This window comes from Anomaloglossus baeobatrachus, chromosome 4, assembly GCF_048569485.1.
Source record: "Anomaloglossus baeobatrachus isolate aAnoBae1 chromosome 4, aAnoBae1.hap1, whole genome shotgun sequence".
Lineage (NCBI taxonomy): Eukaryota > Metazoa > Chordata > Amphibia > Anura > Aromobatidae > Anomaloglossus > Anomaloglossus baeobatrachus.
Window position 1 is genome coordinate 490,020,180 of NC_134356.1, and position 25,036 is coordinate 490,045,215.

Below are 25,036 nucleotides of genomic sequence, written 5' to 3' on the forward strand. Positions count from 1 at the left end.
AAAAAGCTGCTGAAAAAATGTGCTTTCATGCGTTTTTTCATGCTTTTTCATAAGCTTTATTTCATGCTTTTTGTGCCTTTTTCTCATGGTGACCGCAAAAGTTCAGGCGCTGTACCCCCACGCTCGCCGCCAGGTCTCCAGCTGATGTTACAGCTGGGACCCGGCTCTGTCTGCTAGGAGTAGTGTCCACGCCATTCCCAGTAATTTAACCCCCTGAATGCTGCAATCAGTGCTATGCCGCAATCAGAAGGCAGGGAGAGGGATCTCTTAACTGTCCCTAGCGATCGGGGCCTGGAAAGTGATCACGGTGGTTCGATCTCTGCCATAGTAACTGTGGGTCATCACCATGATAACCCAGGCTTACTGAACTACGGATCGCCTCACATACCAGGGCACCTACATCACCAGACTTCCCTCCGGCAAGATCCCGCGGTAAAGACTACGAGGCCTAGGTGCAGAGAAACCCGGTGAGGTCACAAGGTGAATTTGGGTTAATGCTGGTGGATCTGCAGGAAACCCCGATGATCCGCCAGTATGAACGTGATTCACCGTGTGACGTCACTCAAGTTACCTGCGGTCACAGGTGAACGTCCAGCTGTGACCATTACTAACCTGAGTGATGTCACCGCTGATCGCAGCTCATTCTCTGCCTGTTGTTACAGTGTTCGGTCATGTTCCATGGTCGTGCGCTGTAATTTCAGATGTAGCAGACCTGAATCATCATGGGACATCATCTGGATTACGTTGGACCTTCAGGGTGTTGTTGTGGTTAATGAAATGGTGAAAGAGGGTGTTTCTTTTTCTTTTATTTCAAATAAAGGATTTTTCTGGTGTTTATGTTTATTTACTTTCACTTACAGATTAGTGATGGGGTGTGTCATAGACGCCTGCCATCACTAATCTAGAGCTTAGTGACAGCTGTGGGCTGTTATTAACCTCTTATATTACCCCAATTTCCACCACACAAGGGCAATTGGGAAGAGCTGTGTAAAGCACTGGGCTTGTCACATCCAGGATAAGCGCATGGCTGGGGGCTGCAGCCCGTAGCCGGCATTATCTATCAATACAGGGGGGGACTCTACGCCAATTGTTTTATTTATTTATTTTTTTACCATGATATAGACCCTGAGACAGCACCTGTGATTACAACCAATCAGCAGGTGCTGTCTGGGGGCGGGGTCTGACTGCAACCAATCAGATATGCTGGTGGGCGGAGAAAGAAGTGAATATTCATTTGTTTAACTTGGAGTAAGTATGTACTGCTTTAACCCTTTTACTTCCCTTTTTATTTTTTCATAGTGGCCAATCACAGCCATGCTGTTAGGACCAAGAGGACAGGTAGGCCCAGGAGGTGGATCCACTGGGCTGAACACCTCACCGAGGGCAAGGTGCCCGGTAGCCGGAGCACTACAGGTAGCAGGACAGTCCGTTCAGAGGAGTGGAGTGAAGAAGTCCCTGGGACCACGGAGTCTCTGAAGGTAGTCCGGGTGACGGAGCTCAGGTTCGGAGGCCGAGATGACGTCAGGCAGAATCCGGAACCAACGGACCGAGGAGCTGGGTCACCACACGGATCCAGGGATCGGAGATGGTAGGGACTGACGGGATGGCAGGCAGTCACCGTTCGGGGTTCGGGAGTCGTCAGGACCGGTTGGCGAGACAAGGGCGACTCTACAAGACAGATAGGTAAGTATGGCACAAGACACAAGGAGACCTGACTCCTAGCTTAGCAAACACGAAGAACAGGCCCCGCCCACTTGGAAAGGATCCCCCTATATACCCCGTACCTGATTCTTCAATATCCTGTTGGAGGACACTGGCCCTTTAAGAGAGGGTCAATGACCGCGCGCGCGCCCTAATGCGCATGCGCGAGGCCCGGGTGCCAGAAGCCAGAGCAGGGAGCGGTGCACAGGAGGCAGGAGTGCCGGGCTGGCTCAGCGTTACCGATGGGCGCCGGGAGCGGGGACCGGGCTGCCTGGGGACCGCAGGTGATGGGGCATGAAGGCTGTGGAGCGGGGGACCGGGAAGCCTGGCACGGGAGCGGCGGAGCGTAACCTGAGAGCGGGGAAGCGTGGCACGGGAGCCGGTGAGCAAGGCAGGGGAGCATGGCAGGGGAGCCGGGGAGCATGGCAGAGGAACCGGGGAGCGTGACACATGTCAATACTTGACATGACTGTAATGGGCAGGGAGAGGATGTTTTTTGCCATCCAATCATTTATTGATCCTTGGCAAGATCTTTTGCAGTAAATGATCTAATGTCCAATCCCTATCAGGCGAAAGATCGTACAATTTTCTCCGATTTTTGCTGATCAGGATTGCTCATTTCTATTGCAGGGAACCCCAGTGATGTCAAAAAGCACAAAAAAAAAGCAACGTGGGCATTACACATGCATTTTTTCCTGCGTTTTCACTGACTCTCTTGAAGTCAATTGGGGAAAAAAAGCAGGAACAAATGCTAAAACAATTGACATGTTGCTTCTTTATTCAGCAACAAAAAAAGTAAGGAAAAAAGAAGCAACATGGGTACAGCAAGTCACGATTCTTATAGACTTTTCTGGGATGATTTTGCCTTGCTACTATTGATTAAAAAAAGGAAGAAAAAAAAGCTAGAAAAATCGCCTTGTGGGCACGAGGCCTTATAATTGTTTGGAAGTACATTCAACCTGTGTAAAGCCCGCTTTACACGCTGCAATGTATCTTACAATGTGTCGGTGGGGGTCACGTCGTAAGTAACGCACATCCGGCATTGTAAGTTACATTGCAGTGTGTAACTGCTACGTGTGATTGCGATTGAACGGTAAAACGTTTATCGCACGCACGTCGTACATTCCTCATGAATTGTATGTCAGATTGTTCATCGTACCCGGGGTAGCACACATTGCAGTGTGTGACACCCCGGGAACGATGAACAGATCTTACCTACGTCCTGCGGCTCCCGGCCGGTAATGCGGAAGGAAGGAGGTGGGCGGGATGTTTATGTCCCGCTCAGCTCCGCCCCTCTGCTTCTATTGGCCGGCTGCCGCGTGACGTCGATGTGATGTCGAACGTCCCTCCCACTCCAGGAAGTGGACGTTCGCCGCCCACATTGAGGTTGTATGGAAGGTAAGTATGTGTGACGGGGGTTAATTGTTTGTGCGGCACGTTCAACAAATTGAACGTGCCACACATACGATGGGGGCGTTGCAAATCACATACGATATCGTATGCGAAATTGCAATGTGTAAAGCAGGCTTTACCAGTGAATGTGCTGCCAATAAAAATGTGAAGAGTTTCTTTCATGTATACGATTGTATGAAAACTTCACAATTTTTGCATTATGTAATTATGAAGCAAACCATATAGTGACAAAAGATGGAGGACAACACATCCCATAAAATAGTATGCTTTATTACTTTAAATACCATCAAAAATACAGGATGAACAATGAAAACACAGAAAGTTAACCAAGGCATAGATGTATAGAGCATGTAACACAGCCTTGGACAGATATACACAGTGATCCAATTTTTTTTCAAATTTCCATTGCAGAAATATTAGGCACCTAATGAGGTACTTTTCATTAAGTTCAAGTGGATGTTATCAGATAGTTTTCACTGGGGGCGTGTACTTCTTTACTCTGTATGATGCTGACCAATCATAACCATGCAGAAACATTCAGGCAGAGAGAAGAACACCCCCCCACGTTAGCTTAGAGCAGGTTTCTCAGTATGTGAGATGTAATGATACAGCCCTGATCTTCTGGGTTAAGCCTAGTACACGATCAGTAAGTGCTGGGAGTAGAGCACAGATGTCAAATGCGGGCTTCACACGAGACGATCTATCGTGCTATTGCACGATCGATCGTACCCTCCCCCGTTGTTTGTGCGTCACGGGCAATTAGTTGCCCAAGGCGCACAAAGTTGTTAAACCCCCCCCGTCACACGCACTTACCTCCCAGACGACCTCGCTGTGGGCGGCAAACATCCACTTCCTGAAAGGGGAGGGACGTTCGGCGTCACAGCGACGTCACATGGCAGCCGGCCAATAGATGACGTAAACATCCCGCCCACCTCCTTCCTTCCGCATTGCCGGCGGGACGCAGGTAAGCTGAGTTCGTCATTCCCGAGGGGTCACACGGAGCGACATGTTCTGCCTCGGGAACGATGAACAAACAACCGGCACGCAGAAGGAGGAACAATTTTTGGAAACTGAGCGACGTGTCAACGATGAACGAGAAGGTGAGTATTTCTGCTCGTTCACCATCGCACGTAGCTGTCACACGCTACGATATATTAGACGATGCCGGATGTGCGTCACTATCGACGTGACCCTGACGACATATCACCTGATATATCGTACCGTGTGACGCCCACATAACACCTTATCTGCTCCTAGCAGTCACTGTCACCTCTGCTGTACTGCTTCTTCCCACACACCATCTGTAAAAGCTCAAAACTGTCATGATCCTTGATGGATCATGACTAAGGACGATCGCGTCTGAAACGCGTAGATCGGAGGCGTTATGTTTTATTCCTTCTTCCCCCTTTTTTAACCATTATTGGAATAAAATTAAATTTTAGCTTTATTTCAAGTTTCTATGGACGTTCTTTGTGCTGGGGATCCGCCTTTTTTGATTGACTACAGCCTTCTTGACCCACGAGCATCGTCCGGATTTTCCTTCCTGGAATGACTACATGGTGGTGAGCTGATTCACTCTTTTTTATGAGTAATTACAAATGTGTATGTAGTGCAGAAGGGACAGTGCTATGAGAGGAAGATTGCTGATAGTGGGTTAAGGGTTTGTAATGTGACCCAGATAAACTGCACTGCTGCCCCTTCCTCCACACTTACTGCAGGTACCTTACCTGAAAGGTCCTCTTTGATGGTATAAAAGCACCAGTAACTGAATACCAATCATGTACAGAAATCCAGGAGCCCAGGACACCAAGCGAGAGTTCCATACATGTTTCGCCACTTGCATAGACTTAATACATAGATGCTTTGGAAATGAATAAGGAATCCTCATTGTTGCTATAACAAATATATGACGTTGTTCAGTCCATTGATGATAATATAAAATATTGTCAGAATATAATAAAGTGTCTTTTGTGCTCTTTGGGATATTACAGTCATTATTATATTCTTTGTTCAGATTTTATGCCACTGAGCTTGTGGCATCCAATATCTCCACTCCAAGGGCATCATCCACAGAGACCTTAAGCCCGAGAACATCCTGGTGGCTGAAACGGGCCATGTAAAGATCACAGATTTCGGTCTCTCACTAGAGAACATGCTTTGAGACCAAACAGCCACCCAAAACGCTGGGACTGAAGGCTTTATGGCTCCTGAGGGGAGAGGGATGGAATTTACCTAATATTTGCTCATGTGATTACATTATTGATTTTGGAAAGACATAAGAAAATATGGAAACACGGAAATCCAGAGTAGAATACTGTAGGGACATGAAGGATGTAAAACTTTTTCAGCAACTTAACAACTGTTGTTTGTGTCTTATGGCAGATGCTGGCTGAGGAGGAATACAATGCCGGAGTGGACTGGTATTCATTTGGGATCATGTTGAATGAAATGGTAACCAGTGAGTGTGAATATGATCCAACACTAATTAGACCAACTCTGAAGCAAAGAATATCATTGAATACTTACTACTGAGAGATCCAGCCAAGCGCTTAGGAGTCAAAGGGAACATCAGGAAGCACCAGTTCTTCCAGTGTATTGACTGGTCCTCTGTGGAAGCCCTTAGGATGCCTCCACCACACGTCCCTGTAGTAAGTAAATGTAAAGAAATTGTAAGATCGTATTCCTTATAAAAGAATATGCTGCTCGGTCTCTAGTACATGCCGAACGCTGTAAATCTTTAACCCTTTAGGAGTGGACGATTTTTAGTTGTTAGACTTTCGTTTTTGTATTCTTCTTTCTTTCAAGAATCACTATATGTTTATTCTTCCGGCAACAATTTGCACTGTTGAATGACACCATCCATTTTACTGCATCTTGTACAGAAAACCAAGAAAAAAAAATCCAAGTGGGAAGAAGTTGTGAAATAGTTTTTCTTGCCATATTTGTTTGAGTTTTCCTGTTATGGAGTTCATTGTAAATTAAAAATAACTTAGCAACTTAACTCTACAGGATAGTACGATTACAGAGATACCAAACTTGTATAGTTTTTTTTTTCATTCAGTAGTGAAAAATCTTCTGAAACTTGAGTAAATAAACAAATATATATCTAAAATCTAAAAAGTCACAAATCTGGCATTTTTATTTTTTTTTGTTTTTGGTGTTTTGCAAAATGTATACATTGAAAGACTGGATATTTATGATCGTTTTGATACCAATTATGTTATTTGTATTATAATTTTTTTAAGTGTTTTATTTTAAAACTGGGAAAAAGGCAATTTAAATATTTATATCTTTTTGTAAATTTTTAAAACATTTTATTTTTTTACCTATTTTTTAGTCCTCCTACAAGACTTGACTCTGCAATCGCTTGATCACTTATACTATATATTGCAATACTACAGTATTGCAATTTACAGTATAAAATCGATGTCTCCTTTCAGGCTCAGCATATAGCTGCTCTTCACAGGAATATCAAGGTGGCAGCTGCCAAAGTAGCCTATGAGTCTCCTATGATCATGTCTCGGGTGGCTGGTGTGAGTGTTTGACAGTGACATTTAAATAGTTAAACTTCATTTTCTGACAGTATTACCAATCTTTGCTGTTTCAGGCAGATACTGGCTATGAATTCCAGCAGTTATCTGTCCTGTATGGAGCATGCCCGGCTCCTGTACCCACTCCATACATGCGCACACTATATACATTTATGGTGGGGAACATGAAGAGGTTAATAAACATTTAGATGTACAGAGTCCTAATATTTTCATCTGATGGATAAGATGATATATAATAGGGCTAATAGTCATTATATTGGCTGGAGGTGGAATCGTGATTATACATACAGTCTATGTTTAATACAAATCTGCTGGTAAGTTTTGGGCAATTTGTGTAAAATGTATTAAGAGAAGTGCAGAAAAGAGGACTTTGTATCTCTTAGCCACTAATCATTTTTAATGTGAAAACGTTGATATTCCTATTATCCAATTAGTTTGTATTAGGGTGGTAATGCCGGGACATGATCATCATCATGATCTTCTTCTCTTTCTTTTCTTTTCTAGCCAACTAAGTCTCTTCACCAACAAAAAAAATTCCATCTAAAAACCATGGAAGCAGCAGAGGCCAGAAAGTGCCGTTTGTTACCTGAAGACCAGGCCAAATTCAGAGGGTTTTCATTTATCAGTTCGAAAACCTTCAGTGGTGCCCCACCTCAATAGTCATCAGAGTCGGCTGCCCTCCTGAGCCCCTGGAAGAAGCGGAGGGCAGAAGAAAATACACAGGTACAGTCTAATGACATTGTCTAATAACAGTAACATTATCCTAAATGACATAGTCTTTGTTTTTATTTTGTTTTAGGGTTTTTTCAGTTGCAGTAAAACCATTTTTGATCCATATTGCAATCTGTGCAAACATTGTTGCATCTGTTTTTCCTTTATAAAGAAATTATTTTCTTGGGTAGGGTTGTAGAAAAGATATTAACGTTTAGCGTTATTTAATCTATTAGACATATCAACATGTGAAAAATATCAAGTCTATGAGGCGTGAAGAACTTAGAGAGTGGATCCAAACATGTCGTCAAAATACGATACGATACGATACACTTTATTGATCCCGTGGGAAATTATGGTATCACAGCAGCACAACTTAAATCATAACATGAATTACTTAATTGACAAGACAGTAGAGTTGACAGAAGAACATTATATATTAGATTAGGACATACACAACGGGTAAACTGAAAGTAGAAGAAATAAAGAAGTAGACATTCACCTTGATGATTTAACACTAATGTTATTGTTGTACATTCCCATAGCAGTTGGCACAAATGATTTCCTATATTTTTCCTTCTTACACCTCAGAAGGATTAGCCGGTTACTGAAGGTGCTCTTCTGTCTCATGAATAGCTCATATAATGGATTTGCATTATTATTCATAATCGCCATACACTTTTTCAGAGTTCTTCTCTCCACTACCTCCTCAAAAAAGTCAAGATTGCAGCCAACAGCAGAGCTTGCCTTCTTGATAAGCTTATTCAGCTTATTAGCATCAGAGACACGCACACTACCACCCCAGCATATTAGTGCAAAAAAGATGGCACTTGCCACTATAGACTGGTAAAACATTTCTAACATTTTGCTGCACACATTAAAAGACCTCAGTTTCCTTAGGAAATACAGTCTGCTCATCCCCTTCTTGTAGACCATCTCTGAGTGGCATCTCCAGTCCAGTTTGCTATCCAGGTGGTCCCCCAAATATTTGTAACTCTCCACCTGCTCTACCTCCTGACCAGCAATAGTGATCGGTAAACATTCCATCTTTCTCCTGCTATAGTTGGCCACCAACTCCTTAGTTTTCTTAACATTTAGTTGTAGATAGTTACCATGGCACCAATCCACAAAATTCGACACCACCCTTCTATATTCCTTATCCCCCTGGTCCCTCCTAATACATCCAACAACCATGGAGTCATCCGAGAATTTTTGAAGGTTGCAAAAATCAGATTTATACTGAAAGTCTAATGTATACAGTGTGAATAGAAAGGGCGCTAGCACCGTTCCCTGAGGGGCACCTACACTGCTCAATAATCTGCTAGACACAACTGCTCCCATCTGTACAAACTGTGGCCGATCTGATAGGTAGTCAGTTATCCAATTTCTCATATTCTCATATATCTAGATATAGAGGACTGACTATAGGGCATCACTCTGTGTACAGGGGGCTCTAAGGCATTATACTGTGTATAGGAGACAAAGCGGCATCATACTGTGTTTAAGAGACTATTGAATATCATATTCTATTTAGGAGACTATGTGGCATCATTTTCTGTATAGAGGGTTATGGGAGAGTAACACTTTGTATAGAAATTTAAACGGCACACTAATGTTATAGGGGGTTATACAGTATCACACTTTCTATCTAAGGGATATGGCTTATCAAATACATAAATTGGGTTTATTATTTACATAGCTGGGCTATGAACTAATAAACTGTGTATAGGTTGCTATTCTCTAACATATTGTATATAGGGGGGCTATGTTCTATCATACTGTATATAGGAAGCTATAGGCTATAAAACTGAGTAAAGAGGGGAAATTGATTATCATACTGTGTATGGAAAGCTATAAAGACACGATATGTATAGGGGGCTATCTGGGCATTATACTATGTATAGGGCGTATGAACTATCATACTCTAGAGAGGATATAAGGGCTAGAATACTGTGTATAAGGCCCTGCCTCTCAATTATAGGCATGTGTGAGACAATTGAATTTTTTTATACTGGTGATTACATTTCATCTCATCCATGACAGCACTAACACCTAGTGCTGTGTTGGGTAAGAGAGAAATAAATATCACATGTCTATAATAGTTCCATCTTTATGGTATTATATATAGCTTTACACTCTGTATATAATACATAAAAATTTACTGGTAGTTGAATTTCCCCAAAACCAAAACCATTGCATTATAGTTTTGGGAAAAAAGGTGAGTGATGGCTGGCTATTAAGGGGTGGAGGAGGCTGGATTTTTTTTATTATTTTTTTTTCACATTTTAGTTTAGTTTGTAGAAGATTGCATATAGTTCAGGAAACTTCCCTCAGAGGTTCGCAAAATATTTCAACACAGCATCAGAATAATAAAAAGAGATGTTATTCTGGGACTTGACGAGGAGACAGAGGTTGCAGAGGATGGAACAATAGGATAACATGAGTATAAGCTTTTTTTTTTCAAATTATCAGGGGATGGGTTATCATACTGAGCAGACCTGTGCAACGTGCGGCCAGCGGATCACATCCTGCATTCTGGCTATTCCATTCTGGCCCACGGACTGAGACAGCTCAAAGGCTAAAAACAGCACCATGCCCTCCCCGCCTGCTGAAAGTGTCCTGATTCCACCTCTATCCACCCATCCTCAGGGTGCAGATCGGGATGAATACATTGGTTGAGAAAGGAGCTGCCAGCTTCTTCATCCACCAATCGGTATTTGCGACTGAGACAGTAGACGCAATGATGTCACTACATTGAATCTGTTGTGGGGAGACTCACTGCACTGGAGACTCGAGTGAAACACCAAATGACAGAAGAAAAGTGAGTATGTGATTTTTTTTCTATATATGTGAGATGTGTGCCTATATATAGGCGGACTATGTCGGGGTTCTTACTGTATATAGGGAGACTAAGTGAGATTCATACTATATATAGGAGGCTGTATGGCATAGTTTTATGTATACTGTGTTCTTCCAAAAATAAGACACTGTCTTATATTTTTTTTGCTCCTAAAAAAGCACTAGGGCATCACACAGATCAGATAGGACAGACACACACACACATCAGATCGCACACACATCAGGTCGCACACACATCAGATCGCACACACACTCATGCACACACATACATCAGATCGCACACACATACACACATCAGATTGCACACACACACACACACACACACACACACACATACACATCAGATCGCACACATACACATCAGATCGCACACACACTTCTACACAGTCACACATACACATCAGATCTTATACAAACTCACATCAGATCGTACACATACACATCAGATCGTACACACATATCAGATCGTACACACACACATATCAGATTGCACACACACTCACCACATATCCGGCGACACCAATTGCTTCTGGCCAGCAGGTGAATATGGGATGTAGTGCAGTGGAACGCATGGAGGACTCGGCGGTAGAACACATCTATGCGTTCCACCACAGGTCCTCTATGCGTTCCACCACACTGTATTCCAGGATTCTCTGCTGGCCAGAAGCAATCGGTATCGCTGGATGTGGTTAGTGTGTGTGTGTGATTTGATGTGTGATTGTGTGAGCGATCTGATGTGTGATTGTGTGTGTGATCTGATGTGTGTGTGCAATATGATGTTTGTGTGTGGATGTGCACTCAGATGTGTGTGGGTGTGCGATCTGATTGTGCGCGCGATCTCATTTGTGTGGGTGTGCAGTCCACTGCAGGTCCTCTTGGTCGGCATCTGGTGAGTATGAGTGTGGGGTCTTCTCTCTTCCTTCTTTCTTCTCTCTTTTGTGAGCGTCTGCTTTCTACAATGAAGTGTCCTGGATATTTTTTAACTTTTTTACCTGCATGGACATTTCATTATTGAACCGTGACAACGTCTTATTTTTGGGGTAGGGCTTATATTTAAGTCTTGCTCCGAAAAAGCAAAAAATTCCTACTAGGGCTTATTTTTGGGGAAGGGCTTATTTTTGGAAAAACACAATAGAAGGTTATGAAAAGTAATACTTTGTATAGGGGGTAAAGTGGCATAATAATGTTATAGGAGGCTATAGGGTATCATACTTTGTATAGAAGGAATATGGGGCCTCAAATACATAAATGGGGTTTATAGCCGATTATACTGCGTACATTGGAACTATGATCCATTGTAATGTGTATGGCTGAGCTGTGTTCTATCATATTATGTATATTGCCTATGGGCCATCATACTCTATAGAGGGGATATTGTTGTGAATACATTTTCCAGTTTGGGGCTCCCTCTTGTGGTCAGTGCTGGTGGTGCAGTTGACTTTTTGAATGGGAGCCAGACACCTGTGGAGGACTGGCAATCAGGTCATTCAGATTGGGCCTATATAACTAAATAGTTTTTTCCTGTTCCTTGCCGGTGCTCAATGTATCTCCTGTGTGCTAAGGACATTCTGAAACCAGCCCTTCTCTCTACCAGAATTCCTCTCAGATAAGTTGGTCTTTGTACGTCTGCTTATTGTTTTCACTTTCTTGTAGTTTTTTCTGTTTTGATACTAATGCTTGATTCCTGATTTTGACTGTGTGGAGTTATAGGTGGAGTTGGATCATTCCCTGCTGGGAGTGTCTGTATACTTAGCTTCATGTACTGCTATGTATTGTGTTTTGTCATGCTTGGTATTAAATTCAGTCCCTCATCTATATTAGTGTTTTTTGGATCCCAGTAACACCAGAGTACTGATTTAGTGGGGGAGAGCCTGTGTGAGCTCAGGGCTTTTCCATATCAGGCGTGCTGAGATTTATTAGGGTTTTTACGGCTGCAGACAGTGCTCTTGCCTATCCTTTCCTATAAAGATAGTTTGGGCCTCATCTTTGCTGAATCTGTTTTCTAGCTATGTATTGTGTATTCTTATATCACCGTAGTCTTTACATGTGGGGGGCTATCTATATCTTTGGGGATTGCTCTGAGGCAGATTAGCTTTTCTTATATTTCTCTCTGTAAGAATATTTAGTTCTCCGGCTGTGTCGTGGCGACTAGGTTATCGTAGGCACGCCCCACGGCTACTTCTAGTTGTGTGTCAGTATTAGGTCTGCAGTCCGTTAAGGTTCCAGCCGCTCTGCTTACTTTTTGGGTTTCCGCATTTTTGTCCTTTTTCTGATCCTCCTCGGTCACTGAATCATGACAGGATATGGTCCATAACACTGTGTGAAGGGCACCGCCTTTCAATTATAGGCATGTGTGAGGCAGTTCAATTTTTTTATACCGGTGATTACATTTCACTTTGCCAGCTCTAAAACCTAGTGCTGTGTTGGGTAAGAGAGAAATAAATAGGTGATGGCCAGGTATTAAGGGGTGGAGGAGGCTGGACTTTTTTTAATATTAGAACATGTCTGTAATAATTCTATCTTTATGGTTTTATATATAGACTTGCACTCTGTATATAGTACATAAAAATATTCCAGTAATTGTATTTACCCAAGACCATGACAATGCACCACAGTTTTGTGGAAAAATATTAGTGATGGCCAGGTATTAAGGAGTGGAGAGGCCAGATTTTTTTTTTTAATACTGCTAATTTACTTTATAGAAGATTGCATACAGTTCAGGAAAATTCACCCAGAAGTTTGCAAAAATTGCAACATAGCACCAAAGTAATAATGAGAGACGTTATTCTGGGTCTTGACAAGCCGGACAAGGTGTTATGCCAGCATACTAGGGATGCTGGCGTCCCTCTGTACCTTGTGCAGTGTACCTGCTTCCCTCTTCTTTGCTGTCCACGTATAAGTGCAGTCCCCTGCTGTTGTTCCCGGTGGATGCTCACGTAATGGTCAGCTCTGCTCCCACCTAGGCTGCAGGCTCTGCACATGTTATGTGGGGTTTCCTGCTTTCCAGCCTAGGGGGCGCGCATGCGTACACTTCCTAATCGTTTATAGTGACAGGGGCGCACCTTGCTAATGTGTCCCCAGCTTTTTTCCGGGAGGCACCAGCTATTTAAGGCTCCGCCCTATAGGAGGTGCACAGCATTATGTGTCTTTGTATGGGGTTTTCTCTTGAAGGGCTGGTGTCTTATGTTCCTGAGTCCAGTACACTCCCTGAGTCCGGTCACATGTCTGAGTCTGGTATCCTGCTTTTAGTCCGGTTAACCATTGTCCCGACGTGCTCAGGTACTTGCGTATTCAAGGACTGGCATATCCAATTACTGACAATCCCCCTGAACTTTGGCCTGTTCCTGTGTCCTTTATTTGTGTTCCTGCCATGTGATGTACCCTGATATTCTTCCGTGTGATGTATCCAAAGTCCTTCCGTGTCCTGTGAATAAAGTCGTGTTTTATGTAACCTGAAGTCTGAATGTACCTGCTGGGCTGAGATCACTCTGCAGTGGGCCACGCCTGTGCCTGCACTGCCCTGTGGCGGGCCGTGAATGCTGTACCTGATGTCCTGTGTCTGATGACTTCTGCTCGAAGTCTGAAGCCTTACCCGATATCCATCACTTATGCCTGAGGACCCGTGCCTGAGGTCCCACTCCTGGTGTCTTGTGCTTGATGTCTGCTTGTGCTTACCCTGCCCTTTCCTGTTCGGGTCCCTGCTCTGTTTGTGCTTCCCTAGTCTGGCTGTCACCCTGGCCTGCTCAGCTGCCACAGTCCCGGTCGCCTGCCCTGGGATTGGCACCTGGCATCCCGCCTAGCATCGGGCGCTTAGTCAAACAATTCCCCCTGCTAAAGGGTAAGTCCGGGTTCCCCCTCTGGTCTAGTGGGTCCACTTTATTCTCGGACGCTCGCCGCCCTCCTGAATCAGCTGGCGGTGAGATCATGACACGTGGAGTCAGAGGTTGCAGAGGATGGAACAACAGGATAACGGGAGTGTAAGAATTTTTTTTTCAAATTATTACTATAGTGTCAGGGGGTGGGTTATCATATTGAGTAGATCTGTGCAACATGCGGTCCAGCAGGCCACATCCTGCATTCTGGTTATTCCATTCTGGCCCGTGGACTGAGACAGCTGAAAGGCTAAAAACAGCACCATGCCCTCTCTGTCCGCCGCAAGTTTCCTGATATCACCATTATCCGCATCCTCAGGATCCTGATTGGGGTGATTGGTATTTGCGACTGAGACAGTAGACGCGATTATGTCACTACACTATATCTGTTGTGGGGAGAGTCAGTGCAGTGGAGACTGGCGTGAAACACCAGATGGACAGAAGCAAAGTGAGTGTGTGATTTATTTTTCTATGTGTGCCTGTATATAGGAGGGCTATGTCGGTGCTCTTAGTGTATGTAGGGATGCTACGTGAGGTTCATACTGCATATAGGAGACTATGTGGCATCATTCTCTGTATAGAATATTATGGCAGAGGAATATTTTATATAGGGGGTTAAAAGGTATAATAATGTTATAGGAGGCTATAGTGTACTGTATCATACATTGTATAGAGGGGATATGGGGCTTCAAGTACATAAATTGGGTTTATAGGCCATGATACTGTGTACAATGGAACAAAGAATCCATTGTACTGTTTATAGATGGGCTATGGACTAATGAACTGTCTATAGGGGGCGATTGCCTATGATATTGTATATAGGGGGGCTATGTTCTATCATACTGTGTATAGAAAGCTATAGGCTATAAATCTGTATAAAGAGGGGAAACTGTATGAAGGGCTATAAAGACATACTATGTATAGTTTATACTGTGTATACGGGTCTATCTGGGCATTACACTGTGCACAGGGATTATGGGCCATCATACTCTATACAAGGGATATGGTTTATAATACTGTGTATAGGGCCTTGCCTCTCACACTCTGCAACTTCAGTATGTAGCAGAGCCAGGATCATAGTGGGACGTCGTGGTGTGAATTATGCTGGACCTGGGTGTTTTGAGAGTTAATAAATAGGAGAAAGACAGCTTTTTTTTTTTTCAATAAAGGATTTTTCACTGTGTTTTGTGTTTATTTCTTTTTACTTACAGGATTAGTAATGGGGGGGTCTCATAGAGCCTGTGCTGTCCACCCTGTCTTCCTCATGTCCTAGTGGTGATGGTAAGAGGCTGCTCACACTGCTGTCCACTCTGTCTTTCTGATCTCCTAGTGGTGATGGTAAGTGGTTGCTCACACTGCTGTGCAACCTGTCTATCTGATCTCCGAGTGGTAATAGTAAGAGGCTCCTCACACTTCTGTCCACCCTGTCTTCCTGATCTCCTAGTGGTGATGGTAAGAGGCTGCTCACACTGCTATCCACCCTGTCTTCCCGATCTCCTAGTGGTGATGGTAAGAGGCTGCTCACACTGCTGTCCAACCTGTCTTTCTGATTTCCTACTAGTGATGCAAAGGGAGCTGAAGTAAAAAGAGGCTTCTCATAGTGCTGTCTTGTCTTTCTGATCTAATACTGGAGATACCAGGGGTGCTGAGTTAAGAAAAGGCTGTTTACACTGCCATTTACCCTGTATTTCTAAACTAATTCTATATATACCAATGGGATATTAATATAAGCAGAGGCTGTTCACACTGCTGTCCATAGTGTTCCTGATCTTTTACTGGTGATACCATCAGTGCTGAAGTAAAAAGAGGCTGCTCATAGTGCTGTCCTGTCTTTCTGATCTAATACTAGAGATACCAGAGATGGTGAGTTAAGAAGAGGTTGATCACACTGCTGTTTACGCTGTCTTTCTAAACTAATGCTAGATATACAAGGCATGCTAAGGTAAGAAGAGACTGCTCACACTGCTGTCCACCGTCTTCATGATCTCCTACTGGTGATACCAAGGGTGCTGAAATAACAAGAGGCTGCTCAAACTGCTGTCCACCCTGTTTTCCTAATTTCCTACTAGTGATACAAAGAGTACTGAAGTAAGAAGGGGCTTTTTACACTGCTGTCCACCGTGTCTTTCTGATCTATTGATGGAGATACTAGGAGTGCTGAGGTAAGAAGAGGCTGCTCACACTGCTGTCCACCCTGTCTTTCTAATCTAATACTTGAGATTTCAGCAGAGGTAAGGTAAGAAAAGGCTGCTCACACTGCTGTTTTTATTCTTATGTATAGCATAAGTACATCGAGGTCAGAACAGCAATTTCCAACTACACATGCACACAGGCTCATCTACGACAATCTAGGACAGTTTTTTGTCAGTCTAAAAGGCGTTGACCTTTATTTCTACATTGATTGGCTCCCTAGACAAAATAAGTTAATGTGATTTTCTAATTAAATTAATTTAGTACATTTTTTTTAAATTAAGTTCGTTAAGTCACTTTTTTTTCTATTCCTGGAGCGCCCCTGTAAGAAATTAATCAAATGAAATCCATCTTGTCCTTATCACCACTTCATACGGTAAGACAGCCATGCATATGTCCTCAAAAGGAAGGATCTCCTTCGGGACAAAGGGATTGGATAAGTTGAAATCCATCTGCCATTGGGTCCTGCCAAAATCTGCGAGCTTGGTTAATAAATGTGTATGCCTACTTATTACATGGGTTCATACACTAGTGACTGTATTTAATCACTACATTTCTATCTGGCATCACCCTTTTCGGTCAGATAGGCCCTTTGGTAACTTACGCTATAAGTCATTGTAGTAGGAATGAATGGGCTTCATTGTTACATTCAGGTTAGTGTCATCAACATATTGTTTATCACAGAAGTGGAGCAGTCGCCAATGGCAACAGCCAGCGCTTATGTGTTTAAAAATAAAAATTAAGTCTGATTGGTTGCTATGGGCAACAGCATATCTCCCAACTGTCCCAGATCTAGCAGCATAGTCCTGCATTTTGGGTGCTGGAGAGTCAGAGCTAGGATTTTTTTTATCTTTTAATAAACATAATTTACAGTCAATTGATATGGCGAAATGACTGCTGCACAAAATCATGAACAAAGTTGCTACAAGGCCAAAGTTCTCGGTACTTTCTTAAAGGTATACTGCCTAGATGTTGTATTACAGCCTGTGTATTTAAATGGGCCCATTATACAGCACTCTAATATTGATGGTCAAAGGTAGGAGCGGCCTTCTCCTGCAACCCCATTGGATCCCGTTACATATCTCCCATCCATGCCAGATCCAGTAAGACGGCTCTGGATTGTAGGGGCTGAATGATGAAGCCTGCTGCATGTCGTGTCCCATGAAATCATGGTCTTCACTGCACTGCCGCAGTGCTCGGACAGAAGTGTATGGCCCTTTCAGCATTCCTTTTGAGGCTATTTCAGGAGTGAAAATGGTTCAAATGGTGACTTTTTTAATTTGCAGGCTGGGGCTACAGTGGTTGTGGCACGGGACTCGCGTGTCATAACAATGTCATGTGCCACGTGAGCCCTGGGAACATGATTTCTGACATTCCTGGAACCACGGACGCATCGGAGGTCAGTTTATTTTTTTTTATTTTTGTGAGGGCGCATATGGGGAATGAGAAGGAGTTGTGCAAGCAGTACACAACCCATTTAAGAAAAAAAAATGTCAGTGTACTGCATGAATTTTTTTTTATCAGATTGCACACAGACCCACTGAGTACGTCATATTACTCCATAGACATACTGATAGGGTATTTACGGTAGATAGTGAGCCCCATTGGGAACAGTAATGATAATGTCTGTGAAGCACTGCAAAATATGATAGCACTATATAAGCAATAAATACAGTGCCTTGCGAAAGTATTTGGCCCTCTTGATTTTTTCAATCTTTTCCCACATTTCAGGCTTTAAACATAAAGATAATTTAAATGTTATGGTGAAGAATCAACAACAAGTGGGACACAATTGTGAAGTTGAACGAAATGTATTACTTATTTTAAACTTTTGTAAAAAATAAATAACTGAAAAGTGGGGCGTGCAATATTATTCGTCCCCTTTAAGTTAATACTTTGTAGCGCCACCTTTTGCTGCGATTACAGCTGCAGTCGCTTGGGGTATGTGTCTATCAGTTTTGCACATCGAGAGACTGAAATTCTTGCCCATTCTTCCTTTGCAAACAGCTCGAACTGAGTGAGGTTGGATGGAGAGCGTTTGTGAATAGCAGTTTTCAGCTCTTTCCACAGATTCTCAATTGGATTCAGGTCTGGACTTTGACTTGGCCATTCTAACACCTGGATACCTTTATTTGTTAACTATTCCATTGTAGATTTTGCTTTATGTTTGGGATCATTGTCTTGTTGTTAGACAAATCTCAATCCCAGTCTCAGGTCTTTTGCAGACTCCAACAGGTTTTCTTCAAGAATGGTCCTGTATTTGGCTCCATCCATCTTAACATCAATTTTAACCATCTTCCCTGTCCCTGCTGAAGAAAATCAGGCTCAAACCATGATGCTGCCACCACGTTTGACAGTGGGGATGGTGTGTTCAGGGTGATGAGCTGTGTTGCTTTTATGCCAAACATATCGTTTGGCATTGTGCCCAAAAAGTTTGATTTTGTTTCATCTGACCAAAGCACCTTCTTCCACATGTTTGGTGTGTCTCCCAGGTGGCTTGTGGCAAACTTTAAACAACACTTTTTATAGATATCTTTGAGAAATGGCTTTCTTCTTGCCACTCTTCCATAAAGGCCAGATTTGTGCAGTGTATGACTGATTGTTGTCCTACGGACAGACTCTCCCACCTCAGCTGTAGATCTCTGCAGTTCATCCAGAGTGATCATGGGCCTCTTGGCTGCATCTCTGATCAGTCTTCTCCTTGTTTGAGATGACATTTTTGAGGGATGGCTGGGTCTTGGTAGATTTGCAGTGGTATGATACTCCTTCCATTGCAATATGATCGCTTGCACAGTGCTTCTTGGGATGTTTAAAGTTTTGGAAATCTTTTTGTAACCAAATCCGGCTTTAAACTTCTCCACAACAGTATCACGGACCTGCCTGTTGTGTTCCTTGGTCTTCCTGATGCTCTCTGTGCTTTAAACAGAACACTGAGACTATCACAGAGCATGTGTATTTAGACGGAGAATTGATTACACACGGGTGGCTTATATTTATCATTATCAGTCATTTAGGACAACATTGGATCATTCAGAGATCCTCAATGAACTTCTGGAGTGAGTTTGCTGCACTAAAAGTAAAGGGGCCAAATAATATTGCACGCCCCAATTTTCAGTTTATTATTTTTTACAAACGTTTAAAATAAGCAATAAATTTCGTTCAACTTCATAATTGTGTCCCACTTGTTGTTGATTCTTCACCATAACATTAAATTTTTATCATTATGTTTGAAGCCCGAAATGTGGGAAAAGGTTGAAAAATTCAAGGGGGCCCAATACTTTCGCAAGGCACTGTAAATAAAATACTCTACTCCTCAACATTGGATCAGAATAAGACATGCTGAACGATGTCATTCTTGGATCCCTTATTTTCATGATTGAGTGAATGGATCCGTGAGACTATGAATCCGAATATAAAATATCAGAAAGCGTTCAGATTGCACATGGATGGGTGAGTGTGAATGATGCGTGAATGCAGAGGAGAAGCTGACACTCCAGCATCGCTCTGAAGTGGGGGGTAGAAGCCACAAATTAAGACACTGCAGAATATAGAGAGCAAGTCAGTGCAAGATGACAGGTTCTGGGGGATGCCGCAATGTCTGTGCCCCTGCAGCTGAAAATGCTTGCTAAATGCCTAATGGAAGCTGTAACGCACAGGTCTACATTGGTATATTATTATTACATGATGATCAGGACATCTAATATACATAACTACAGGGGCATGAGCCAGCAGCATGCAGCACACAGGTTATGTCACACTTTGCGTGAACTGAGTTATTTTCTAAAGGTATGGATTAAAGGAGGTGTCCACCTCTGGGAACTTTATTAAAGGAAATCTGTCACCAGGTTTTTGACATCTAATCTGAGAGCACCACAATGTAGGGGCAGAGATCCGGATTCAAGCATTGTTTCACTTACTGAGCTGCTTAGTGTAGTTTTGATAAAATCATTGATCAATCAGCAGTAGATTATCATTAGAGGACTACTTGGTGTGCTCCCATGTAGTCCAGCATATTCATGAGCTCTGTAAAACCGATAGATCTGCAGCAGAGAAAACATTGATTTTATCACAATGACAGCAAACAGCTGAGTAAGTGACACATCGCTGGAATCAGGGCACGTCCCTGGAATCAGGGTCTCTGTCTCTACATTATGCTGGTCTCAGATGGGGGAGCAAAAACCTGGTGACAGATTCCCTTTAAATCTTAAAGCAGCACTTCAGCATTTTGTTTTTTTTAATTTCCACTCTGTGGTGGTGCTTTAAACTTAAGTCCCCTGCCCCATCTTCTACTCATCTGTTGCAAGCTTCATCTTCTGTCACTGCTGCTCCGGCCGGTCTCCTGTGATTTGTCACTAGCCGGCAGCTTCATCTTCTGTCACTGCCGCTCCGGCCAATCTCCTGTGATTTGTCACCTGCTGCCAGCTTCATCTTCTGTCACTGCCGCTCCGGCCGATCTCCTGTGATTTGTCACCTGCTGCCAGCTTCATCTTCTGTCACTGCCGCTCCGGCCGGTCTCCTGTGATTTGTCACCAGCCGGCAGCTTCATCTTCTGTCACTGCTGCTCCGGCCGGTCTCCTGTGATTTGTCACCAGCCGGCAGCTTCATCTTCTGTCACTGCCGCTCCGGCCAATCTCCTGTGATTTGTCACCTGCTGCCAGCTTCATCTTCTGTCACTGCCGCTCCGGCCGGTCTCCTGTGATTTGTCACCAGCCGGCAGCTTCATCTTCTGTCACTGCCGCTCCGGCCAATCTCCTGTGATTTGTCACCTGCTGCCAGCTTCATCTTCTGTCACTGCCGCTCCGGCCGATCTCCTGTGATTTGTCACCTGCTGCCAGCTTCATCTTCTGTCACTGCCGCTCCGGCCGATCTCCTGTGATTTGTTACCTGCCACCATTTTCGTCTTCTGTCACCACCGCTCCTGCCGGTCTCCTGTGATTTGTCACCTGCCGCCGTCTTCATCTTCTGTCACCACTGCTCCGGCCGGTCTTCTGTGATTTGTCACCTGCCGCCGTCTTCATCTTCTGTCACCACTGCTCCGGCCGGTCTTCTGTGATTTGTCACCTGCCGCCGTCTTCATCTTCTGTCACCACTGCTCCGGCCGGTCTTCTGTGATTTGTCACCTGCCGCCGTCTTCATCTTCTGTCACCACCGCTCCGGCCGGTCTCCTGTGATTTGTTACCTGCCGCCGTCTTCATCTTCTGTCACCACCGCTCCGGCCGGTCTCCTGTGATTTGTTACCTGCCGCCGTCTTCATCTTCTGTCACCACTGCTCCGGCCGGTCTCCTGTGATTTGTTACCTGCCGCCGTCTTCATCTTCTGTCACCACTGCTCCGGCCGGTCTCCTGTGATTTGTTACCTGCCGCCGTCTTCATCTTCTGTCACCACTGCTCCTGCCGGTCTTCTGTGATTTGTCACCTGCCGCAGCTTCATCTTCTGTCACCGCTGCTCCGGCCGGTCTCCTGTGATTTGTCACCTGCCACCAGCTTCATCTTCTGTCACTGGACGGTCTCCTGTGATTTGTCACTGTAGCGCCACACGGGGCAGGTGTTTTAACCTACTCGTTGCTGGGCCGGGGTTGCAGATCCTCTGCGTTGTCATGTGGTGGCCTGGCCCAGTTCCGTTACTCCGAGGCATACAGGAAGGAGGGTTGGAAGGTGGTAGGGAGGATGGAGATGGTAGTTGGAAGTTAGGAAAGTCTTTTTAAGGATCGTGACGCCACCTGTGGTACACGGCCAGGGATGGGCCGCCGCTGCTGGGTATCTAATTGGGGCAGATGTCTGGTGCAGCTGGGATGGTGTCGCTCCCCACAGGCGGAGCAGGCCCCGGGAGGATGACGGGGGTAGTGGTAGTTCATGTTGGCGCCGCAGCGCTGGGCAACAGCGACAGTAAGGCCTAAGCCACACAGCGAGAAAATCGGTGAGAGTGGAGTGCGATAAAATATCGCATTCCCCTCGGACCAATTCTAGCCTGTGTGTCAGCGCACATGAGCGATTATTTTCTCAGCCCTAATCGGACCGAGAAAACAATCGCAGCATGCTGCGATTGTAAGCTGAGACTCTTTCTCTCGCACCCATTCAAGTGAATGGGGAGAGAGAAAAATCGCACTGCACTCGCAGCACACCGGTGTACCGCGCGTGCAGTGTGAGAATGGCAATAGCCCGCTACGGAGGAGAGAGGGAGAGAAATCCCTCTCGCCCCCCCTCAGTGCCAGCCCGCCTGCCCTTCTGCAGAGCCGGACCGCCCCCCGCAGCTGAGGTCTGCTCACATGATCGGACCTCAGATGCAGGCACACTCGTATGACACTCGGCTCCTGCTGTGCTGCCAGCGCGAGCCGAGTCTCATGTGAGCATCGCAGTAGTGCCCCATATGGCCCCGGCCTTAAGGAGAGGCAGAGACAGGGGCTGCGGTTTCAGGTCTTTTACTCACAAGTAGTTCAGGTGCTGCCCCAGAGTATCGATCTCTGCCACCTTAGGCTCCAGCTGATCTGAGATAGTCGGCGGTCACTGCCAATGCCCGTGAAAGTCTTTTAGTGAAGTGTCCCTCAGTTGCTAACGGGAACCTGGGCCGAGCCTCCTGCTCCAAACCACGGGCCCACGAAGCGAGAGAGACACTAACTCCTGTTGTCAGTGCTAGATGTTATCCCAAGCTGTACCCAGGAAGGTTCTGCTGTAAGTGTGTTGGTTGTGCCTACTTCTACCCTATGTGGTGCCTGCCCCCCGGTGGTTGTCCTAGTGACTGGGAAAGTCCCGTGCTTTGTGGTGGCTAACTATGTCTGCCCTAGTTCAACCCCCTATGGGAAGGCACCTTATTGTTTTATGTGTGTGTTTTGTGAAGGCACTGGCAGGTTAACCCCCTCCTAACCCGGGATTGATATTACCCGTGCAAAGTGGTGTAATACCCTGTGGCACCTGAAGCCCAGGGGCGCCACATCACCAGTTGCTGTCTTCATCTTCTGTCACTGGTGGTCTCCTGTGAATTGTCACCTGCCGCCAGCTTCATATACTGTCTCGGCCACTCCCGCTGGTCTCCCGTGATTTGGCATCTGCCGGCAGCCTTTCCTGTCATTGCGGACGGACTGACGGATTTTCAGTGAACGGATTCTGCAGCTAAGGGGTACTTTGCACGTTGCGACATCGCTACCGCGATCTCGACGGGGTCAAATTGAAAGTGACGCACATCCGGCGCCGGTAATGACGTTGCAACGTGTAAAGCCTAGATGCACCGATAAACGATCGCAAAAGAGTTGAAAATCGGTGATCTGTGTAGTGTCGGTCATTTCCATAATTTCGCTGCAGCGACAAGTTCGATGTTCCTCGTTCCTGCTGCAGCACACATCGCTGTGTATGAAGCCGCAGGAGCGAGGAACATCTCCTTACCTGCCTCCACTGGCTATGCGGAAGGAAGGAGGTGGGCGGGATGTTTACGTCCCGCTCATCTCCGCCCCTCCGCTTCTATTGGCTGCCTGCCGTGTGACGTCGCTGTGACGCCGCACGACCCGCCCCCTTAGGAGGGTGGCGGGTCACCGGCCAGGTAAGTGCATGTGAAGCTGCCGTAGCGATAATGTTCGCTATAGCAGCTATCACAAGATATCGCAGCTGTGACGGGGACTATCGCGCTCGGCATCGCAAGCATCGGGTAGCGATGTCGCAGCGTGCAAAGTACCCCTAAGAATAGACCGGGCAACTCAGAGACCACAGAAGGAAAACCGTGCAAGATTTTTAATGAACCCCAATTGGAAAATTGATTATTAGGCCCCACTACATGCATAAATAATCTGTAGAGGAGCACAACCTTTTAGACATAAACAAAACACGTTTTATATATTTGAGAGTTTTATGCTACGAGCAACAGTAATACTTAATTCCATTTATGGCAGTAGTGATAAATCTGTTCCAATAAACATTTGCAGATAATAGTAATTATATATATATATATATATATATATATATATATATATATATATATATACACACAGCTCCCCCAGTTAGAGGGGGTGATGAGGAGGAGACATGCGGGCACTCACAGGCAGGCACGGACTCATTTTCTCATGTAATGCCTTCCACACTGTTCGTCTTGCCGCATAGTATAAACTACAGGCCCCACAATGCTTTGCTGAAGGCAACATGACGCACCGCGCTAGAAGAGGATTCCCTGGTCGTGCTGACGTCACTTTTACGTAAGTGTGACGCGTTCAGCGTGGCGGCCATCTTTGGGTAGGAGGAGCTTGGAGGCAGAGTGGTGTCAGACGGTGCTCTGAGGCCGCCGTATCTTCCCGACATGTCCGCGGATAACCAGGAGACTAGAGCACATGAGGAGAACATCTCTGACGAGCAGAAGGTGAGAGTGCGGGGGATGGCGGCCTCAGCCCGCGGGAGGCGCAATGAGAAACACTTGGCGCGGAAGCATGAGTCATAAGTGGTGGGCTGCAGAGCCCGGCGCCTCCAGGGAATGACTGCCTGCAGCCGTGCGAGCCGCCTGTCAGCGGTGACAGCTGCAGCCAGGAGCGGTGACCGAGGCGCGGCATATGGCCGCAGTGTGACATGTGCGTCCTCTATGGAGACAGGGCCCGTAGTGGATGTGGATCTGTATCCGCACACGGGAGGAGCACCGGCCCGGGGTGTACTGCCTACTCCTGACGAGACTGCCTGCGACTGGTACTGACTGGGCGATCCCCGGAGTCTCCATTCTCACCTCGTGTATATACAGGAGGATCCTACGGCGTCACCTCGTGCGTGCATA

At 45.2% G+C, this 25,036-nt stretch overlaps 1 protein-coding gene and 1 long non-coding RNA gene across 2 annotated transcripts in view; one reads left to right on the forward strand and one right to left on the reverse strand.

The window, feature by feature from the left end:
• Positions 1–1,284: 1,284 nt before the first annotated feature.
• LOC142303910 (uncharacterized) lies at positions 1,285–24,884 on the reverse strand. Its single transcript, XR_012753057.1, has 4 exons — positions 24,321–24,884; positions 5,641–5,757; positions 4,842–5,007; positions 1,285–1,668 (listed from the first exon to the last, which is right to left on the reverse strand). It is a non-coding gene; the product is annotated as an uncharacterized LOC142303910 (long non-coding RNA).
• Positions 24,498–25,036, forward strand: part of ARPP19 (cAMP regulated phosphoprotein 19) — a 37,150-nt gene continuing 36,611 nt past the window's right edge. Inside the window, exon 1 of the mRNA XM_075345776.1 lies at positions 24,498–24,634. Within this exon, the coding sequence (XP_075201891.1) occupies positions 24,575–24,634 (60 nt within the window). The 5' untranslated portion in view covers positions 24,498–24,574. The remainder of the gene's footprint in view (positions 24,635–25,036) is intronic.